At 49.4% G+C, this 23,444-nt stretch overlaps 1 protein-coding gene and 1 pseudogene across 2 annotated transcripts in view; one reads left to right on the forward strand and one right to left on the reverse strand.

Annotated features, from left to right (window-relative positions):
* Positions 1-8,514: 8,514 nt before the first annotated feature.
* The window catches only part of fbxl9 (F-box and leucine rich repeat protein), a 46,626-nt gene continuing 31,696 nt past the window's right edge, over positions 8,515-23,444 (forward strand). For both annotated transcript variants that reach the window (XM_072518564.1, XM_072518565.1), the window contains exon 1: positions 8,515-8,717. In XM_072518564.1, the coding sequence (XP_072374665.1) occupies positions 8,685-8,717 (33 nt within the window). In that variant the 5' untranslated portion in view covers positions 8,515-8,684. The remainder of the gene's footprint in view (positions 8,718-23,444) is intronic.
* On the reverse strand, positions 17,209-17,424 carry LOC140385003 (U2 spliceosomal RNA; annotated as a pseudogene).

A 23,444-nucleotide genomic window follows, 5' to 3' on the forward strand; every position in this document is an offset into this window, starting at 1 on the left:
CATTGGGCCGCTCCAAAATGACGCTGGTAATCTAGTGATGGGAGACAAGGAAATAGCTGAGGAACTAAATAAGCACTTTGCGTCAGTCTTCACAGTAGAAGACATGAGTAATATCCCAACAATTCAGGAGAGTCAGGGGGCAGAGTTGAATATGGTAGCCATCACAAAGGAGAAAGTGCTAGAGAAATTAAGAGGTCTAAAAATTGATAAATCTCTGGGCCCAGATGGGCTACATCCTAGAGTTCTAAAGGAGATAGCTGAAGAAATAGTGGCGGCGTTAGTTATGATCTTTCAAAAGTCACTGGAGTCAGGGAAAGTCCCAGAGGATTGGAAAATCGCTGTTGTAACCCCCCTGTTCAAGAAGGGAACAAGGAAAAAGATGGAAAATTATAGGCCAATTAGCCTAACCTCGGTTGTTGGCAAGATTCTAGAATCCATTGTGAAGGATGAGATTTCTAAATTCTTGGAAGTGCAGGGTCGGATTAGGACAAGTCAGCATGGATTTAGTAAGGGGAGGTCGTGCCTGACAAACCTGTTAGAGTTCTTTGAAGAGATAACAAATAGGTTAGACCAAGGAGAGCCAATGGATGTTATCTATCTTGACTTCCAAAAGGCCTTTGATAAGGTGCCTCACGGGAGACTGCTGAGTAAAATAAGGGCCCATGGTATTCGAGGCAAGGTACTAACATGGATTGACGATTGGCTGTCAGGCAGAAGGCAGAGAGTTGGGATAAAAGGTTCTTTTTCGGAATGGCAACCGGTGACGAGTGGTGTCCCGCAGGGTTCAGTGTTGGGGCCACAGCTGTTTTCTTTATATATTAACGATCTAGATGACGGGACTGGGGGCATTCTGGCTAGGTTTGCCGATGATACAAAGACAGGTGGAGGGGCAGGTAGTATGGAGGAGGTGGGGAGGCTGCAGAAAGATTTAGACAGTTTAGGAGAGTGGTGCAAGAAGTGGCTGATGAAATTCAACATGGGCAAGTGCGAGGTCTTGCACTTTGGAAAAAAGAATAGAGGCATGGACTATTTTCTAACGGTGACAAAATTCATAATGCTGAAGTGCAAAGGGACTTGGGAGTCCTAGTCCAGGATTCTCTAAAGGTAAACTTGCAGGTTGAGTCCGTAATTAAGAAAGCAAATGCAATGTTGTCATTTATCTCAAGAGGCTTGGAATATAAAAGTAGGGATGCACTTCTGAAGCTTTATAAAGCATTAGTTAGGCCCCATTTAGAATACTGTGCGCAATTTTGGCCCCCACACCTCGGGAAAGACATACTGTCACTTTAGAGCAGAGATGAGGAGAAACTTCTTCAGCCAGAGAGTGGTGGGTCTGTGGAATTCATTGCCACAGAAGGCAGTGGAGGCCGGGACGTTGAGTGTCTTTCAGACAGAAGTTGATGAATTCTTGATTTCTCGAGGAATTAAGGGCTATGGAGAGAGAGCGGGTAAATAGAGTTGAAATCAGCCATGATTGAATGGTGGAGTGGACTCGATGCGCCGAATGGCCTTACTTCCGCTCCTATGTCTTATCGTCTTATACCCTGCACATCTTTGTGTTGTGGGGGTGAGACCCATGCAGACACGGGGAGAATGTGCAAACTCCACACGGACAGTGGCCCGGGGCTGGGATCGCACCCGGGTCCTCGGCATCGTGAGGTAGCAGTGCTAACCACTGTGCCATCCTTCTGAAGGTGAAAGTTGTTGTCAGATTGCGCTCCTGACCGATCCTACACAAGTAAAGAACAGTGCATTGTGAAATTGTGTAACGCTATAACCAGGAAATGCTTGCAGTATTGTTACATGCGTCTTTGTTGTATTGGCTATTTAATGTGAAATTTACATTTTAATTTTAAGTTAATTCATGTTAAATTTGCATTGTTTCTGCTTTGTGTTTAAGTCAAAGCTACAAAAAGTGTAATCTCGTTGGTAATTTCTTCATTAGCAAAGTAAAGCAACATCCTGGGGGTTACCATTGATCAGAAACTGAAGTGGACTTGCCATATTACTACTGTGGCTACCAGGGCAGGTCAAAGGCTAGGAATCCAACGGCGAGTAACTCACCTCCTTATCCTCCCCTTGGATTGTGGGAGGAAACCGGAGCACCCAGAGGAAACACACGCAGACACGGGGAGAATGTGCAAACTCCAGTCACCCAAAGCCGGAATTGAACCCGGGTCCCTGGCGCTGTGAGAACAAAGAACAAGGAAAAGTACAGCACAGGAACAGGCCCTTCGGCCCTCCAAGCCTGCACCAACCATGCTGCCCATCTAAATTAAAATCTTCTACACTTCCGGGGTCCGTATCCCTCTATTCCCATCCTATTCATGTATCTGTCAAGATGCCCCTTAAACGTCACTATCGTCCCTGCTTCCACCACCTCCTCCGACAGCGAGTTCCAGGCACCCACTACCCTCTGTGTAAAAAACGTGCCTCGCACATCTCCTCTAAATCTTGCCCCTCATAATTTTGTAGACCTCAACAGGTCGCCCCTCAACTTTCTTCATTCCAGTGAGAACAAACCAAGTTTATTCAACCTCTCCTCATAGCTAATGCCCTCCATACCAGGCAACATCCTGGTAAATCTCTTCTGCACCCTCTCTAAAGCCTCCACATCCTTCTGGTAGTGTGGCGACTAGAACTGAACACTATACTCCAAGTGTGACCTAACTAAGGTTCTATACAGCTGCACCAAGATTTGCCAATTTTTATACTCAATGCCCCGGCCAATGAAGGCAAGCATGCCGTATGCCTTCTTGACTACCTTCTTCACCTGTGTTGCCCCTTTCAGTGACCTGTGGACCTGTACTCCTAGATCTCTCTGATTGTCAATACGCTTGTGGGTTCTACCATTCACTGTATATTCCCTACCTGTATTAGACCTTCCAAAATGCATCACCTCACATTTGTCCGGATTAAACTCCATCTGCCATCTCGCCACACATGTCTCCAAACAATCTAAATCCTGCTGTATCCTCTGACAGTCCTCATCACTATCCGCAATTCCACCAACCTTTGTGTCGTCTGCAAACTTACTAATCAGACCAGTTACATTTTCTTCCAAATCATTTATATATACTACGAACAGCAAAGGTCCCAGCACTGATCCCTGCGGAACACCACTACTCACAGTCCTCCAATCAGAAAAGCACCCTTCTATTGCTACTCTCTGCCTTCTATGACCTAGCCAGTTCTGTATCCATCTTGCCAGCTCACCTCTGATCCTGTGTGACTTTTGCACCAGTCTGCCAAGAGGGACCTTTTCAAAGGCCTTGCTGAAGTCCATATAGACAACATCCACTGCCCTACCTGCATCATTCATCTTTGTGACCTCCTCGAAAAACTCTATCAAGTTAGTGGGACACGACCGCCCCTTCACAAAACTGTGCTGCCTCTCGCTAATACGACCACTTGCTTCCAAATGGGTGTAGATCCTGTCTCGAAGAATTCTCTCCAGTAATTTCCCTCCCACTGACACAAGGCTCACCGGCCTGCAGTTCCCTGAATTATCCTTGCTACCCTTCTTAAACAAAGGAACAACATTGGCTATTCTCCAGTCCTCCGGGACATCACCTGAAGACGGTGAGGATCCAAAGATTTCTGTCAAGGCCTCAGCAATTTCCTCTCTTGCCTCCGTCAGTATTCTGAGGTAGATCCCACCAGGCTATGGGGACTTAATATTTTTCAAGACGCCCAACACCTCATCTTTATGGATCTCAACGTGACCCAGGCTCTCTACACACCCTTCGCCAGACTCAACATCCACCAATTCCTTCTCTTTGGTGAATACTGATGCAAAGTATTCATTTAGTACCTCGCCCATTTCCTCTGGCTCCACACATAGATTCCCTCCCTTGTCCTTCAGTGGGCTAACCCTTTCCCTGGCTACCCTCTTGCTTTTTATGTACATGTAAAAAGCCTTGGGATTTTCCTTAACTCTGTTTGCCAATGACTTTTCGTGACCCCTTTTAGCTCTCCTGACACCTTGCTTAAGTTCCTTCCTACTTTCCTTATATTCCACACAGGCTTCGTCTGTTCCCAGCCTTCTAGCTCTGACAAATGCCTCCTTTTTCTTTTTGATGAGGCCGACAATATCCCTCGTTATCCAAGGATCGCGAAATTTCCCATATTTATCCTTCTTCCTCACAGGAACATGCCGGTACTGAATTCCTTTCAACTGACATTTGAAAGCCTCCCACATGTCAAATGTTGATTTACCCTCAAACATCCGCCCCCAATCTATGTTCTTCAGTTCCCGCCTGATATTGTTATAATTAGCCTTCCCCCAATTTAGCACATTCACCCGAGGACCACTCTTATCCTTGTCCACCAGCACTTTAAAACTTACTGAATTGTGGTCACTGTTCCCAAAATGCTCCCCTACTGAAACTTCTACCACCTGGCCGGGCTCATTCCCCAATGCCAGGTCCAGTACAGCCCCTTCCCTAGTTTGACTATCTACACATTGTTTTAAGAAGCCCTCCTGGATGCTCCTTACAAACTCTGCCCCGTCCAAGCCCCTAGCACTAAGTGAGTCCCAGGCAATATTGGGGAAGTTGAAGTCTCCCATCACAACAACCCTGTTGCTTTTACTCCTTTCCAAAATCTGTCTACCTATCTGCTCCTCTATCTCCCGCTGGCTGTTGGGTGGCCTGTAGTAAACCCCTAACATTGTGACTGCACCCTTCTTATTCCTGATCTCTACCAATATAGCCTCTCTGCCCTCTGAAGTGTCCTCCCGCAGTACAGCTGTGATATTCTCCCTAACCAGTAGCGCAACTCCTCCGCCCCTTTTACATCCCCCTCTATCCCGCCTGAAACATCTAAATCCTGGAACGTTTAGCTGCCAATCCTGTCCTTCCCTCAACCAGGTCTCTGTAATGGCAACAACATCATAGTTCCAAGTACTAATTCAAGCTCTAAGTTCATCTGCCTTACCTGTTATACTTCTTGCATTAAAACATATGCACTTCAGGCCACCAGTCCTGCTGTTTTCAGCAACATCTCCCTGTCTGCTCCTCCTCAGAGCCATAGTGGCCCTATTTCCTAGTTCTCCCTCAATGTTCTCACCTTCTGACCTATTGCACCCATGCCCACCCCCCTGCCATACTAGTTTAAACCCTCCCGTGTGACACTAGCAAACCTCGCGGCCAGGATATTTATGCCTCTCCAGTTTAGATGCAACCCGTCCTTCTTATACAGGTCACACCTGCCCCGGAAGAGCTCCCAGTGGTCCAGATAACTGAAACCCACCCTCCTACACCAGCTGTTTAGCCATGTGTTTAGCTGCTCTATCTTCCTATTTCTAGCCTCACTGGCACGTGGCACAGGGAGTAATCCCGAGATTACAACCCTTGAGGTCCTGTCTTTTAACTTTCTGCCTAGCTCCCTGAACTCCTGCTGCAGGACCTCATCCCCCTTCCTGCCTATGTCGTTAGTACCAATATGTACCACGACCTCTGCCTGTTTGCCCTCCCCCTTCAGGATGCCCGCTACCCATTCTGAGACATCCTGGACCGTGGCACCAGGGAGGCAACATACCATCCTGGAGTCTCTTTCACGTCCACAGAAGTGCCTATCTGTGCCCCTGACCATAGAGCCCCCATATGACTATTGCTCTTCTGTGCTTTGACCCTCCCTGCTGAACATCAGAGCCAGATGTGGTGCCACTGCTCTGTATACCTGTTCGAGAGGGGGACAACCACAGGGGATTCCTGCACTGACTGCCTGCCCCTTCTGGTGGTCACCCATTTCTCTGCCTGCACCTTGGGTGTGACGACAATTATATAACTGCTATCTATGACGCTTTCCGTCACCTGCATGCTCCTTCCTAAGTGCATCCAACTGCTGCTCCAACCGAACCATGCGGTCTGTGAGGAGCTCCAGTTGGGTGCACATTCTGCAGATGAAGCCATCCGGGAAGTTGGAAGCCTCCCGAACCTGCCACATATCACAGTCAGAGCACTGCACCCCTCTAATTGACAGTGCGTTAATTAATTTGTAAATTAAATTTTAAATAAAAAAAAAAGTTACTGTCAACTATACGTTTCCTAGCACTAGATTTCTACTATAAATGTAAAAGCTAAATACAGTACTTTCCGATCTCTGGCTTAGATACCCCTGTAAATTATGATTAAGTAATTAATTAATTATGTTTAGTTAGTTTAACCATGTTTAATTTTCAAACTTAGTGCAGATTTCCTATCAGCCAATCAGATCACAGCTTTCCTGTGACATCACTTTTTGGTTTTTCCACCCCCCCCCCCCCCCCCTAAGTCAGATCACTCAGAATAGCAGAATATCTGTCACTTGCCTGTTCCCAAGCTGCTCCCCGGTTCTCTCTCTCTTGCTCCCGGAAATGAAGGCCGCTGGAATCTGGGGTTAAGATTTTATATCATCTTCCTTCCCAGGGTGCTCCCTGGTTTTCTCTCTGCTTCCCGAAATGCACTGTGGACCTCTCCCTGCTGATTACCAGTTACAAAGCCAAACGAAGGAAACAGAACAAAAAGGGACACAGCACCTCCTCCCACTCTGCGCCGAATTACCACACTGCCCAAATTACCAAGTTCCAATTCCCACTCTGGCTGTGTCTCACTCACTCAGGCTGTGTCTCCTTCACCTGTGCGAACAGTGTTAACCACTGTGCCAACGTGCCAGCCAAACAGCGTTCCCCTCCCCATTTTGAATATTTTTATATCCGGTAAATACAAATGTTCAAAGACTATTAAAAAAAATATCCTGATCATTTTTTTCCAGGGTCCCACACAATAGTGTCCTGGAGATTGATCTTCAATGCCTGGACACTCCAGGACAAGCCTGGACACTCCAGGACAATCCTTGAAGGTTGGCAACCTCATGCTCGATTGATTGCCTCCCATTCTACCGTGGAGCATCCAGAACCTTCCGGGGTGGAACATTCCAAAGATTCCCAACCCTTTGAGTGAAGTAATTCCTCCTTTTCTCAGTCCTAAATGATCAATCCCTAATCCTGCGACTGTGGGGCAGCACGGTGGCTCAGTGAGTTAGCACTGCGGCCTCACAGCGCCGAGGTCCCAGATTCGATCCCGGCTCTGGGTCACTGTCCGTGTAGAGTTTGCACATTCTCCCCGTGTTTGCGTGGGTTTCGCCCCCACAACCCAAAGATGTGCAAGCTAGGTGGATTGGCCATGCTAAATTGCTCCTTAATTGGGATAAAAATGAATTGGGTACTCTAAATTAAAAATAAATCCTGCGACTGTGAGCTTCAGGGTTGGAATACTGCAATAAATAAATAACTTATTGAACAGTGGGGTTCTTTGCCAGCAGTTGATTGTAATAAAAACAGAGAAACAGGCTTTCAGTGATCAGGGCTGGCATTCAGGTTTGATAACGTTAGCCCTTTACCAACATGGCTGCAAGTAGCACGTAGCGTATCGCATGCGTCCCATTACGAACATGGCCACCCGCTCATCCTCTCCCGCACTGAAAGCAGACGGTCCTTTATCAACATTTCTGCTCCTGTCATTCCCCTGTAGGACGTTACGCCTGCGCTTCATTCAACATGGCTGCCGAACCGTCACCCGTAGCACTGTACGCATTACCAATATGGCCACCGGGTCTTCAACGCGCACTTTATCCTTTATCAACATGACCGGTCTGCCGTCACCTGTTGCAGCGTTCCCGTTTACGAACACGTCCGCCCCGTTTTCATCTTTGGGCTTTGAGCTCCTTTACCAACATGGCCACAGAGCAGTGGGGCGCAGGCGCATTTGGACAACAATCCCCGGTGTGCCTAGCGGCAGACCCAGCGGCTGTCATCACCATGGTTACGATGGGGGAAGCGAGAAGAGTTTAAGAGCGAGGTACGATGCGAGCCAAAGTACATTGGGAGGGGAAGGAAACTGTCTCTCTCTGAGTGTCAGAGAGTGTTCACCGAGAGGAAACCATTCATACTGAAGCTGTAGTTTAGACAGGCTCAATATGAGAAGAATAACAAGACATAAGTCAGTGTGTTCCAGCATCACTGCGTGACCCAGAGACATGTATGGCCAAGCCAGAGCTGGCCACAGTAACTGGATGTGGTGGTAATACAGGGGCACAGATTGCATCAGGATCAGAGCGTGGTTGTAACAGAGAAGAATGTGTGACTGAGGTCCATACAGAGTGTGAGGAAGGAGGAATACTCGAAAAAGGAAGGGGTGGGGTGTTGGTGGTGGGATACCCGTCCCTTGTGAGTGAAGAATACATAAGTGTGTGCTGGAGTTTGATTCACAGCAAGCACCAGTTGATATTCAGGGCTGGGTGTGTGAAATGTCCATATTATGGTCATCTGAACAATGTAAATAAACAGTCAACTGTGCAAATGTAGATTATGTTCCCAGCTTGTAATGTATTTTTTTGAGTTTTAAAACATATGAATTAAATACAAGTCTGCCGATAGGAGCGACTTGATACAATTAATTAAAAAGTAGCAGAGCGTATTGCTTATACATGATTTTTTAATTCCCTTTCTCTAGAATGTCGGGACCAATACACAAGCAAATCTGGTAACAATATGTGCAAGAGTAGAGGAGTAGTTTCAGCAACTGTGCAGGTCAGGGTAGACCCATTGGGCTGTTCAACTGTAGACTTAACTTGGCTGTGGATTATACAGAGGGAGGTTTGTGTTGAACTTGTAATCAAATGCTACAAAGTCATATGATAAAATGGAGAAGGAGGCACCAAATTTACCTGTAGAGGTAAGGCTATTTTATTTCATTGTTCTTTTAATTGGACTTATCTTACAAATTTGTGCCATCCATGCCATTAGCTCTAGACTTGACTATTTAGTACTTTCCTGGCTGGCCTCCCATCCTGCACCCTTTAAACTTGAGCTCGTCCGAAGATCTCCTGCAAAAAGTCCCGTTCACTCATCATCCTTTTCCTTGCTGACCTAGCTTGGTTCCCGGCCAGGCAATGCCTTGATTTTAAAATTCTTGTCCTTGTTGGATTTTGTACTTTGTCTATTGTCATGTGTACCAAGGTACAGTGAAAAGTATTTTTCTGCGAGCAGCTCAACAGATCATTAAGTTCATGAAAGAAAAGAAAATACATAATAGGGCAAAACAAGGTACACAATGTAACTACATAACACCGTAATCGGGTGAAGCATATAGGGGTGTCGTATTAATGAGGTCAGTCCATAAGAGGGTTGTTCAGAAGTCTGGTAACAGCGGGGAAGAAGCTGTTTTTGAGTCTGTTCGTGCGTGTTCTCGGACTTTTCTATCTCCTGCCTGTTGGAAGAACTGTGCTTGTTTTCAAAGCACACTATTAGTTTTACTATATCATAGATGCATGTAGATGACAGTTGCTCCGTTTCTTTTGTTATGGTCCCTGACCTGACCCGGGGACATTGGGGGAAATCCAGTTAGTGTTTAAAGTAGATACAGATTGAGATTCAAGACATTTTCTTTTGGAATAAAGCCTCAATATATGATGGGTTTGGAACAACAAAAACAAACGTTATATAAATTCAGAAACCAAAAAGAATTTACAGTATCTATTTTATACTCGAACATTCATGGTGAGTGTGAGATGCATATGAATTAACAGACAAACTGTGGTCAAATACACCACAATACAGAATAAATGAAAGATGCAACCAAGATAGAGTCCATGTATTTCTCAAGAACCAATCCGGTAGCAGAAACACCAAGTCAAACAATCTCATTGAAACTCTGTCTCATGAGGGATTCTCAGCTTCAGCTTTGAAGATCTCTGCAGTCTAACGGCGCCGAGGTCCCAGGTTCGATCCCGGCTCTGGGTCACTGTCCGTGTGGAGTTTGCACATTCTCCCCGTGTTTGCGTGGGTTTTGCCCCCACAACCCAAAGATGTGCAGGTTGGTGGATTGGCCACGCTAAATTGCCCCTTAATTGGTAAAATGAATTGGGTACTCTAAATTTATTTTAAGAAAGCTTTGAAGAACTCTCTTTGGTATTCTCTCCAAAGGCCGCTCCCACTCGGACGGCTTTAACAATGGACCACCTCACAGGGTTTTAATATTGCCCTTTGAGATTTTTTCTCCCTGGATTTTTGAGTACACTCAAACTTTAGCTTACAAGCACAGTTTTTCAGAACTATGGTCGTGCTAATCAGAATTCAACTGCTCCAAAGGGGTACATCCAACACCCTCTTTACTGAAAGTCTGCGCCCTGCAGCTCGTTGTTTAACTTAACTGGGACCTGGGGCCGGCATGGTGGTGCAGTGGTTAGCACTGCTGCCTGTGGCACTAAGGACCCGGGTTCAATCAAGGTCCCGGTCACTGTCTGTGTGGAATTTCCACATTCTCCCCATGTCTGCGTGGGTTTCACCCCCACAACCCAAAGATGTGTAGGTTAGGTGGATTGGCCACACTAAATTACCCCTTAATTGGAAAAAAATAATTGGGCACTCTAAATCTATTTTAAAAAACTTAACTGGGACTTGTTTCTGACCCTTTTTGTCTTGTGATACACCTTCAATAACACACGACGAGTGAAGAACGTAACTGAGGCTTTAATACACTAAACAGCAAGCCTCCTGCCTCTGGACCCGAACTGGGTCAGAGGCGGAGACTTGCCACCTTTATACATAAGACCGAGGGGAGGAGCCACAGACGGAGTCAGCCTGGACAAGTCCAGGCATGCACAATACAATACAATTCCATACAATGCAATACCGTGGTTTACCACATTCACCCCCTGTTTATAAAAAGGTCCGGTGGGGGTGAAATCGTCTTAAAGTTCAAGTTTGTCGGAGGGCCTTGACCTTCCGCCGTGATCGCCTCTGTCCCGGCTGTGGTGTGGGCACCGGTGCCGAGACCTGTGCGTCCGGGAGCGTGTTGTCTTCTTCTTCACCCAGATGTTGAGTTGGCGAAGGGGGAGGGTGCTGTATGGGCAGAGGTGGTGGTACTTGTTGCGGTGGGCCTGCGGGTGTTAGTTCATGAGGGAGGTGGGCAAGGGTGGGGGAAGACGGTGTAGGGCTGGGGGTGGTGGCGATGGTCGCTGGGGAACCTGCAGGTGCCAAATCCCGAAGGGAGATCGTGTCCTGCCACCCGTCCTGGTGTGTCCAGTAGGCATATTGTGGATTTTCATGGAGGAGCAGGACCTTCTCGGTGAGGGAGACGGTTTCATGGCTCCTCGCATGCTTCCGGAGGAGGACGGGCCCTGGGACTGTCAGCCAGGACGGAAGCGAGACTCCGGAGGTGGATTTCCTGGGGAAGGCAAACATACGTTCATGGGGAATCTCGTTGGTGGCTGTACACAGGAGCGACCGGATGGAGTGGAGCGTGTTGGAGAGGACCTCCTGCCAGCAGGAGACTGGGAGACTTCTAGACCGTAGGGCCAGAAGGACGGTCTTCCAGACCGTCGCATTCTCCCTCTCCACGTGTCCGTTTCCCCGGGGGTTATAGCTGGTCGTCCTGCTGGAGGCGATGCCTTTGCTGAGCAGGAACTGACGCAACTCGTCGCTCATAAAGGAGGAGCCCCGATCACTGTGAATGTAGGCGGGAAACCCGAACAGGGTGAAAAGACTGTGCAGAGCCTTGATGACGGAGGTAGAGGTTATGTCAGGGCAGGGGATGGTGAAGGGGAATCTTGAGTACTCATCAACGATGTTGAGGAAGTACACATTATGGTCAGTGGAGGGGAGGGCCCCTTTGAGGTTGATGCTGAGGCGCTCAAAGGGGCGGGAGGCCTTTACCAGGTGTGCTCTGTCTGACCGATAGAAGTGCGGTTTGCACTCCACGCAGACCTGGCATTCCCTGGTCACGGACCTGACCTCCTCGATGAAGTAAGGCAGGTTGCAGGCCTTGATGAAGTGAAAAAAATGGGTGACCCCCGGGTGACAGAGGTCGTTGTGGAGGGTCCGAAGTCGGTCTGCCTGTGCGCTGGCACATGTACCGCGGGATAGGACATCTGGGGGCTCATTGAGCTTCCCGGGTCGTTACAAGATATAAGAGCTGTAGGTGGAGAGCTCGATCCTCCACCTCAGAATCTTGTCATTCTTAATCTAGCCCCGCTGTGTATTGTTAAACATGAAGGCAACCGACCGTTGGTCAGTGAGGAGAGTGAATCGCCTGCCGGCCAGATAATGCCTCCAATGTCTCCCAGCTTCCATGATGGCTTGGGCTTCCTTTTCGACGGAGGAGTGTTGAATTTCAGAGGCATGGAGGGTACGGGAGAAGAAAGACACGGGCCTGCCCGCCTGGTTGAGTGTAGCGGCCAGAGCAAAGTCCGACGCATTTCTCTCCACCTGACATGGGATGGACTCGTCCACAGTGTGCATTGCGGCTTCGGCAATATCTGCCTTGATGCGGTTGAAGACCAGTCGGGCCTCAGCCGTCAGGGGAAAAATGGTGGATGTGATCAGTGGACGGGCCTTGTCCGCATAGTTGGGGACCCACTGGGCATTGTAAGAGAAGAACCCCAGGCATCTCTTCAGGGCCTTGGGGTAGTGGGGGAGGGGGAGTTCCAAACACGCATGCGATCAGGGTCGAGCCCTAGGACTCTGTGTTCCACAACGTAGCCGAGGATGGCTAGGCGGGTTGTGTGGAAGACGCATTTTTCTCTATTATAGGTTAGGTTCAGGAGTTTAGCGGTGTGGAGGAAGCGCCGGAGGTTCTCGTCATGGTCCTGCTGGTCATGGCCGCAGATGGTGACATTGTCCAAGTACGGGAATGTGGCCCGCAAACCGTACTGGTCAACCATTCGGTCCATTTCTCTTTGGAAGACCGAGACCCCGTTGGTTACGCCGAAGGGGACCCTGAGGAAGTGGTGAGGCAGCCATCTGCCTCTAAGGCAGTGTATTGGCGGTCCTTCGGGCGGATAGGGAGCTGGTGGTACACGGACTTCAAGTCGACTGTGGAGAAGACTCGATAGTGCGCAATCTGGTTGACCATGTCAGATATGCAGGGGAGGGGGTACGCATCGAGCTGCGTGTACCGGTTAATGGCTGTAATCGATGACCATCTGGTGCTTCTCGCCAGTCTTGATGACCACCACTTGGGCTCTCCAGGGGCTGTTACTAGCCTCAATGATCCCCTCTCGCAGGAGTCGCTCGACCTCCGACCTGATGAAGGCCCTGTCCTGGGCACTGTAGCGTCTGCTTCTGGTATCGACGGGCTTGCAGTCCGGGGTGAGGTTTGCCAAGAGGGAGGTTGGTGCGACCTTAAGGGTCGCGAGGCTACAGACGGTGAAGGGGGCAGGGGTCCGCCGAACTTTAAGGTAAGGGTCTGGAGATGGCACTGGAAGTCGAGCCCCAGTAAGAAGGCAGCGCAGAGATGGGGGAGCACGTAGAGCTTCAAGTTAGTGTACTCTACGCCTTGTACAGTAAGGGTCGCGACACAGTACCCCCGGATTTCTACTGCGTGGGACCCGGAAGCCAGGGAGATTTTCTGGGTTGCGGGTAGGATTGGGATGGAGCAGCGCCTTACCGTATCTGGGTGTCTCAAGCTGTCTGTGCTTCCGGAGTCGAGAGTTGTACGGTCTCTGGGAGGCCGTGTGTCCCCCCTTCTAGTAGTCGCTGGCGATATAGTTAAGAGTTCATGCCCGCGACATAAGTGTCCCTGATCAGCAGCTCCGCGTGCTGGGTAGCCGATATCGCCCGGCAGTCACAGTTCCGGCAGAGTATGCGCAAGGCATGCAGGAATTCTGCAAGTGATTCCCCAGGGCATTGCCGTCTCGTGGCGAGGAGGTGCCTAGCATACACCTCGATAACGGATTTCACGTATTGTCCTTTTAGCAGCGTTATTGCCTCCGCGTTAGAGGGGGCGTCCCTGATGAGGAGAAAGACTCTTGGGATCACCCGTGCGTGGAGGATCTGCTTCTTCTGGAGGTCTGTGAAGTCTCCGGCGAAGGATGTGAGGTGCGCTTCGAAGCAGCTTAGCCAGTGTTCAAACATTTCTGAGGCGTCGGCTGCCTGTGGGTCCAGCTCCAAGCGATCAGGCTTGAGTTATGAGTTAATCTTTCGGAGTTTAGTGTATTAAATTGATACACCATCAATAACACGCGACGAGTGAGGAACGTAACTGAGGCTTTAATACACTAAACAGCAAGCCTCCTGCCTCTGGACCCGAACTGGGTCGGAGGCGGAGACTTGCCACCTTTATACATAAGCCCGAGGGGAGGAGCCACTGGCGGAGCCAGCCGGGACAAGCCCAGGAATGCACAATAAAATACAATGCCAGACAATGCAATACTGTGGTTTACCACATCTTGTGACCCTTGTTGGCTTCTCAATCTGCCTCAAGAAGGTCACTGATCCTTAAACTCATCTGGGGACATATCAAAACACTCCCAGAAGATCCCACCATGTCAGTGGGCAGGAACCAATGTAAGAAGCATTGGAACATCCTGTACCTTAAATGTTACAATGCTCACAGATTTCTAAATCATGCAGATCACTGGCTTTCATGACACTTTGCTGGAGCATGTATTTCTTTTTTTTGAAAATAAATTTAGAGTACCCAATATTTATTTTCCTGCTCCCTTAGAGTTGTAGGCTCTGGGGCAACACGGTGGCGCAGTGGTTAGCATTGCTGCCTCACGGTGCCGAGGCCCCAGGTTCAATCCCGGCCCTGGGTCACTGTCCGTGTGGAGTTTGCACATTCTCCCCGTGTTTACGTGAGTTTCGCCCCCACAACCCAAAGATGTGCAGGGTAGTTGGATTGGCCACGCTAAATTGCCCCTTAATTGGAAAAAAAATGAATTGGGTACTCTAAATTTATTTTTAAAAAGAGTTGTTGCCCCTGACTTGGAGTGTTGCCTCTCGCCAGGTTTGCCGAGTTGAGGTTTTTCGCGTGTGCGCGTCTCGTTGGTCAGTGTGAGCAGGCTTGTCACACCCTGGAGGGATGAGTTTGAGCATGCCTGCAAGCCAAAACCTTTCTGTGGGGAGCAGGGGGTTGAACGTTACTGGATTGTACCAAGGGAAACCTTGGCTACCACTTGACTTCCTCATCTCATTGCTCTGTCCGAAGCTGAGATCTTGATAAACTACAGACCAATTTGGGTATAAATCAGGCATGGTAGATGCTAGGGCGGCAGGTGGTGCAGTGGTTAGCACTGGTACTGCATCGCTGAGGACGCTAGTTCAAATCCCGGCCCTGGGACACTGTCTGTGTGGAGTTTGCACATTCTCCCTGTGTCTGCATGGGTTTCACCCCCCACAACCCAAAGATGTTTAGGTTAGGTGGATTGGCCATGCTAAATTGCCCCTTAATTGGAAAAAATAATAATAATTGGGTACTCTAAATTTAAAAAAAAGGCATGGTAGATGCTGTGCTGTATCTTCACTTGTTCATCTTTTACGCAGAACTCTTCCAAACAGTCCTGTTCTAATATCTCTCAATCCTCAAAGGTTGCCCACTCTGCCAAGGTGTGGATTTGTTTTGGATCTTGAGGCTTGACAAACCGTTTCCTAATGATTCGCTTCACCTTCGGGTGAACATTGGTTATGTCACTACAAAGATGCTGCGTAGACATGTCTGACACCGCTTTGCATTGACATCACTGTACACAAATATTTCCCAGCTGCAAATTGGATGTGGGAGAAGGTCGAGGATGCTGTTGGTGTGGAAGGTCAATTGTTAACCTCTGCCACTCCCAGAGGGAGACAGTTTGGGCTATGTAGTTAATTTCAGTGTGTACACATCTGTCGTGGATCTCAGTTGACTGCAAGCTCAATCTGCACTCGGTTGCTCTCATGATGTTCGTTGAGTAGATTCACACATAAGGAATAAGCACCTGAGTTGCTGGTTACCTTTGTAACTGAGTTATTTGCTGCAGTGTACTTTGGCACATTATAATGTGAAGCTTCCCCCACTCATTCTGTTGGATCTTGCTGATACACTGTGAATTTCCAACATTTGCAGGTTTAATAACATAAATTCTGCTGGCTTTTCTAAAATGTATTTAAGACACAAATGAGTATTAATGCTGATTGTATTTTACAATTACATTTGTCAACTCCCTTTTAAGTGTCAGCTTTAGCAGGTATTGGTGGTACCAAAGATGCATTTGCATTTCAGCCCACATCCGAGGAGTTGTCATTTATTTCCATTGTCTCACCCATCAGGAAAAGTAGGAAAAAGAAGCAAAAATAGTTATAAGTGATATATGGTTTGTTTTGTTAAATATTAGAAATAAGGGGCTGTTTAGCACAGGGCTAAATCGCTGGCTTTGGAAGCAAACCAAGGCAGACCAGCAGCATGGTTCGATTCCCGTAACAGCCTCCCCGAACAGGCGCCGGAATTTGGCGACTAGGGGCTTTTCACAGTAACTTCATTTGAAGCCTACTTATGACAATAAGCGATTTTCATTCATTTCATTTCATTTTTTCATTCTCCGCTTCCGCGACTAAGTGCCCACACCGTCGAGGTTCACGACAGCGCGAAACGGCCCCGATCTCGACCGATTCAGGGCCCGGAAATGGGCTAGGATCTGGGCCGCGGGAAACTCAGGGGGCGTGTCGCGAAAGCAGCGTCGTCAGCGCACGCCGGGCATTCGCGCCGCGTAAAAGCGACGCCGCTTAAATGACGCGGTCGGCGCCACGTAACTGGCGTCACCCGCGCATGCGCGGGTTGGCCGGTGCCAGCCGGCGCCAACCTGCGCGTGCGTGGTTGCCGCCCTCCCCGAGGCCACCCCGCAAGAAGATGTTGGATGGATCTTGCGGGGCGCGGAGGAAAGGAGGTCCTCCTTCAGAGAGGCCGGCCTGCTGATCGGTGGGCACCGATCGCGGGCCAGACCCCTTTTGAGTCCTATCCCGGTGAAAGAACCCCCCTCACCCCCCCAGCGTTCCCACGCTGTTCCTGCCAGCAGCGACCAGGTGTGGATGGTGCCGGCGGGAAGCCGTCGTTTTGGGCAGGCCGCTCGGCCCTCCGGGCCGGAGAATAGCGGGTGTAGCGGAGAATCGCCATTTTGGGTGTCCGGGTTATTCTCCGGCCTGCGCCACGCAGAACTCGACGGGGCCGTTCTCGCCGCTTGGGTGAATCGAGGGAGGGCATCGGACCGGCGTCGCGGGGAAAAATGGCGAGCCAGGAGATTCTCCCAACTGGCGCGGCAGCGGAGAATCGTGCCCAAGGTATGGATTTCAGTTGGTTTAACTCAGTATTTTCGTGTAGGAAAGGGTACGACTCTAGTTAGATTCATGTTAGACAAAGATGTTAGCCAATGTGGGTTTTTTTGGTTTCAGTTGAAACTGTTTCATTTTACAAAAAACATTATTCCTTTCTCAGAATTACAAAGCCCAAACACAGAGTGGGCAGAGGCAAACCCCTAATCCAACTCCTTTTTTGGTCCAAAAATCAATTCAAATTCAAATTGAATCCAATTCATGGTCCCCACAGGAGAGACATACCAGATCCAAGCTGACAATAATAGGCGTTACACCTGATCTCACGCTTGATCTTAGACAAAAGGCCGAGAAGCGATGTTTCTATTGATCTGAGAGAGAATTTACGACATGTACAGTAGATATGAGCTTGGGGAAAGAGTGAGATATTGCTTAAAAGCCAGGGGCCACTTTAAGTGAAAATACCTTTTTAAGTTTAGTTTTAATTGGAAGCCAGAGTGGAAGAAGCTTAGCAATGTGAGAAGGAACATCTCTCACAGCTTTGCCAGAAGAAAAGTCATGCAATGGAATATGGGGAAATAAAACAAATGCCATAAATCTAACGAACAGGTAGTTAAGGAACCTAGAGAAATTAAGACAATTTCCAGGAAGTCTGAAGTTAAAGGAATAGAGACTGGAATTGGAACAGACCTGTTAAAGAGAAAGAACTCGCATTTCTATCACCTTCCTGCCCTCTGGGGATATGAAAATGCTTTACAGCCACAATGAAATAGCTCTGAAGTAAAGTTAATGGGTGGGATTTTCTGGCCGTTTATGCTGGCGGGATCTTGCGACCCGGCGACGGCGGTCGGTACTAAACACGCATTTATCCTTGTTGTATGTAAGGTTAAGGATTTTTGCGGTCTTAAGAAATTTTCGGAGGTTGGTGTCGTGGTCTTGCTGGTCATGGCCGCAGATGGTGACATTATCGAGATACGGGAATGTTGCCCGGAAACCGTACCGGTCAACCATTCGGTCCATCTCTCGTTGGAAGACCGAGACCCCGTTAGTGACACCAAAGGGAACCCTTAAGAAGTGATAGAGCCGCCCATCTGCCGCGAAGGCAGTGTATTTGCGGTCACTAGTGCGGATGGGGAGCTGGTGGTAGGCGGACTTGAGATGCACCGTGGAGAAGACCTTATAATGCGCAATCCTGTTTACCAGGTCGGATATACGGGGGAGAGGTTACGCGTCCAGCTGCGTAAACCTGTTGATGGTCTGACTGTAGTCGATGACCATCCTATGCTTCTCCCTGGTATTTACCACCACTACTTGAGCTCTCCAGCGGCTGTTACTGGCTTCAATGACCCCTTCCCTCAGTAGCCTTTGGACCTCTGACCTAATAAAGATCCGGTCCTGGGCACTGTTGTGTCTGCTCCTGGTGGCGACGGGTTTGCAATCCGGGGTGAGATTCGTAAACAGGGAAGGCGGGTCGACCTTAAGGGTCGCGAGGCCGCAGACAGTAAGGGGGAGTATAGGGCTGCCGAATTTGAACGTTAGACTTTGGAGATTACACTGGAAGTCTAAACCCAGGAGTGTAGCCGCGCAGAGGTGGGGAAGGACGTAGAGACGGAAATTTTTAAACTCCCTTCCCTGGACTGTGAGATTTGCTACACAAAACCCCTTTATCTCCACTGAGTGTGAACCGGAGGCCAGGGAGATTTTTTGATTAACGGGGTGGATGAGAGAACAGCGCCTTACCGTGTCAGGGTGTATGAAGCTCTCCGTGCTCCCAGAGTCGATTATGCTGGACGTCTCGTGCCCGTTGATGAATACGGTCGTTGTAGCAGTTGAGAGTGTTCGAGGCCGAGACTGATCCAGGGTCACCGAGGCTAATCGCAGCAGTTGAGAGTTCTCTTCAGGCAGTGCGTGGTCAGCCGAACTGGGGTCCTGGGAGTTCATCCAAGATGGCGGCTCCCATTGGTCGCACATGGCTGGGGGTGCACAAGATGGCGGCGCCCATCCCTCCAACGTGGCGTCCGCGGAACAAGATGGCGGCGCCCGGGGTCCGCACGTGGCCCTGGAACATGAAGATGGTGGCGACAGCTGGCCGCACGGGGACTGTGGAAAAGTTTGTGGTTGCGGTCCGCATTCGCCGCCGGAGACCACGGCAACCCCACGGGCCAGACATACCCCCACAAAGTGGCCCTTTTTGCCGCATCCCTTGCAGATGGATGCACGGGCCGGGCAGCGCTGGCGGGGGTGCTTGGCATGCTCGCAAAAGTAGCAGCGGTGCTCCCCGGGGTTGCCAGGCTGCCTTGCAGTGCAGGCCTGTGGGGGGATGGGGGAAGTCTCAGGGTCGGCCACGGAGGGGTTCCCGCTGCCCAGGGGGCTGCCGTGTGGTCGGGAACGTAAGCGCGGGCGTTCCTGGAGGCCACGTCCAGGGAGCCTGCAAGGGCCCGTGCCTCCCTGAGACCCAGAGTGTCTTTTTCTAACAGTCGCTGGCGGATTTGTGAGGATAGCATACCTGCCACGAAAGCGTCTCGGACTAAGAGTTCCGTGTGTTCGCTCGCCGAAACTTGCGGGCAGCTGCAGCTTCTTCCCAACACCAGGAGTGCACGGTGGAATTCTTCCAGCGATTCCCAGGGGTTTGTCGCCTTGTTGCAAGCAGGTGCCGGGCGTAGACCTGGTTCACCGGGCGAATATAGTGTCCTTTTAGCAGCTCTATTGCTGCATCGAAGTCTTCCGCTTCCTCAATGAGGGTGTAAATCTCCGGGCTCATCCTTGAGTGCAGGACTTGCAGTTTCTGCTCTCCCGTGGGTGTGTTTTTGGCCGTCCCGAGATACCCTTTGAAGCAAGCCAGCCAGGGCTTAAAGATTGCCGCTGAGTTTGCCGCGTGGGGGCTAAGTTGCAGACACTCCGGCTTGATTCGGAGCTCCATCCCTTCTTCTTAAAAAAACTAGCTTATTAAATTGATGCACGATCAATGACCACTAAAGCGAGGTTGTAGTCCAACTGAAGGCTTTAATAAGCTAGATGTTTCCCCCAGCAGCTCAGGTACAGAATGAAGGCTGCTGGGGCGGCACAGGTTCTTATACCCCGCCTAGCAGGGCGGAGCTACCATACATCCTAACCAATAGAAAGCATACAGTTTCCACCAATGGTGCTTCAGCCTATCTGGTACCGTAATACCTATAATACCACACCTCCGAGATTCGGAAGTGTGTTAATGCATGCGTACTAACAGGGATAGAAGGTAAACCTGAGAGATTTTGTTGCGTAAAACTGTCGGGAGTTTTGTAGGCCGGAAATTAGCGTAAGCCGGACCCGTGTTTACATCACCACTTTATCACCTCCTGTTCCAAATTCAGTAGAGAACCCAGATAGAGAAAATGGCAATGAAGGCAATGGAACGCCTTATGAACCCCCAGGAATTCGAGGTCGCAGCGACCAGTAGAGTAGGACAGTGTCCCGTATGGGAAGAGGAAATCAGAAAGTACCTCAAAGGGACTGGAGTGAATTCTGCCCGAATGATGAAACAGGTCCCGGGAGTATAGGACAATCTTCGTGGGAGAACCTGTCAGAGATCCACAAGAAGAGCTTAGGGAAAGCTCACAAGCCGATGGCAATCATGTCCTGCTTGGCACAATTGCAAGGCACAGGGGAGGTCGTTAGGACGCTCCGTAGAGAGATAGAGGAGAGAGACAGAAATAGTGAGGGAGATGTGAGCGAGTTTGAGAAAGAGAATAAAGATTTGAGAGAACAGTTAGCAGCGAGGGACAGAGAGGTGGATGATGCCACGAGGCATACCAGTCTTGTCTCGCCCATTTGAGTAGTTTTCAAACCCAATATGATATGGCCTACCAGGACATGCAACGTGTGGTTTTGGTAAGACAAGAAACCGAGCAACAGGTAGAGAAATTGCAGAAACAGTGCAATGATTTGAAAGCAGCCCTACGAGCGCTCCACACTTCCACAACGGAACAAAGGCAGAGCTCAGTAGATCACGCAAAGTGCCGGAAGTAAATTGCAGAATTGCAATCTCTGCTTTCTGTCCAGAATGGGTTTCAAAGTACGTTTGGACCCCAATTAGACCAGGAAAACGGCCCCGATTGGCAGGAGTTAAATGAGACTGCCCACAGATACGTACATGGGATCATGTACGCAAGAAAAACCCCAAAATAGGAAAGCACCCCAACCCCTGACTGAACAGGTAGAACACATCCCCATGAACCTGTAACCACACACCGCAGGGCCGCAGCAGAAGGAAACACAGATTTCCTGTATACAACCCCGTTAACCGTGACCCAATTACGGGATGCGTGTGGAAAAATTACACCGTTCTTTCCCACATCAGACCCCCACCAGTTTTTCGCTAGAGTTAAACAGCAGGCTACCATGTATGGCCTGGACGAAAAGGAGGAAGTGAAGCTCACAGTTTTAAGCCGCGACCCTTCAGTCGTGGCAGCCCTTCCCAACCCACAGAATGTAGGAGGAGGCATACTCCAAGAGACGCACACAGCGATCCTAGATGCGATTGGCTATAACAGAGGAGACCCCGTAGAAGGCCTAAATAAGTGTAGGCAAAAGAAGACAGAGCACCCCACAGCGTTTGCTGGACGCTTGTGGATGCATTTTACAGCAGTTTTCGGAGAATTAGCCCGCGCCCATTTGTCCGCAGATAATATGGCCAAATGGACTTGAATCCTAGTCTCTCATGCGACAGACGCAAGACAGAGAGCTTGCGCAAATTACGACCCCTCAGACGAGGCCCACAACGAGAAATGGGTTTTGAAGAGATTGTCCCGCTCTTGGGAACAATCCGTCCAAGGCAAAACTGCATTTGCAAAACCCGAGGAAGAGTAGGCAGATATGAATCCGGTAAAAGCGCACCAGAACCCCGCATGGGTAAATGAGGGCAGGAACAGCCCACCACAGCCAAAACCCGAGGAAAGTTACAACTGTGGACAATTAGGACACTTTGCACGAGAGTGCAATGCGCCCCAAAAGCAGCAGAGAAACCAACAGACAGGCACCCTAAATAAGAATAGGGCAAAGCCAATCCATAGCGTTAGCGCCCGTTCAGAGAACATAGACATGAAACGCACCGACTGACGGTCTTCGGGCTCCCCAACTTGGGTCTGCGACACCCTTTGGGACAAGTCCGGTAGACCGGTCGTAGCAGGCAAAGTCCGGGGACACCTCGTAGAATTTCTTTGGGACACAGGAGGGTCCCGCACCACACTCAATTCTTCCACGATGTTTCAGCGAGACACGTGGCCCACAACAGACACCATCACCCTCAGCGGCTTTACAGGCCATTTACAATAAGGACACATCACAGCCCCTGTAGCGATACAAATAGGGAACATTACAACTAAACACCCTGTAGTTTTGGTCGATCTACCCCAGACAGCTGAACACATGCTAGGAATCGATATTATGAGCTCCCACAACCTCTCTTTTGATCCAGTTAATAAATGTGTTTGGAGAATGGCAAAGGCAGCACGAGCCCCCGCCACGCTCACAGTTGGAGACTATGAAAACAGGATTAGCTCAGTAGGAGACTTCTAGTTCGACTCTCGAGCCATTAGTCAGGACAAACAGGTTAGGGAAGCCCTGCAGCAACACAAGCAGCATTTGCACAGCACAAGCTGTGGCAAAATAGCTGGCTTGGTAAATATTACAGGTCCCGACCCCAGACCCCAAAAGCAGTATGGTTTTCCCCAAGAGGCAGAGGGAGAAATCTTCAAAGTAATAGTTTGTTGGATCAAGGCACACTCAGATCAGTAGCCTCCACAAACAACGCACCGATTTGGCCCGTCAGGAAACCCGATGGATCATGGCGACTGACCATTGATTCCCGGGAACTGAACAAAGTAACCCCGGTAGCAGCCCCCACCTTCTCCACGAGTCCCGAGACCATGCTCAAACAGGGACTCTAGTCAAATTTCTTTTTCGGTTTTGGACATTAGCAAATGCTTTTGGTCCATTCCATTGGATAAAGCGTGCCAGTACAAATTTGCCTTTACATTCCAGGGACAACAATATACGTGGACGTGCCTTCCACAAGGCTTCCACAACTCCCCCTCCATTTTCCACCGACAGCTGGCAAATGGACTAGCAAAGTTTTCCCGCCCCGATTGTCTGGTCCAGTGTGTAGATAACTTGCTACTACAGACAGACAAAATGGGAGAGCACATTTCGCTTCTCGCCGAACTCCTAAAAGAAATTGGATGTAAAGTCAACCCCAAGAAGGCCAGATTTTGCAGGAAAAAGTGATTTATTTGGGTACAGTAATCACACATGGTAAACGCGAGATCGAGCAAAGGAGAATTGACTCAATCGTCAAATTGCCCCTTCCCCACAATGTCTCAGCCCTCCGGTCATTTTTAGGACT

Source organism: Scyliorhinus torazame, chromosome 10, assembly GCF_047496885.1.
Source record: "Scyliorhinus torazame isolate Kashiwa2021f chromosome 10, sScyTor2.1, whole genome shotgun sequence".
NCBI classification, from domain to species: Eukaryota; Metazoa; Chordata; class Chondrichthyes; order Carcharhiniformes; family Scyliorhinidae; genus Scyliorhinus; species Scyliorhinus torazame.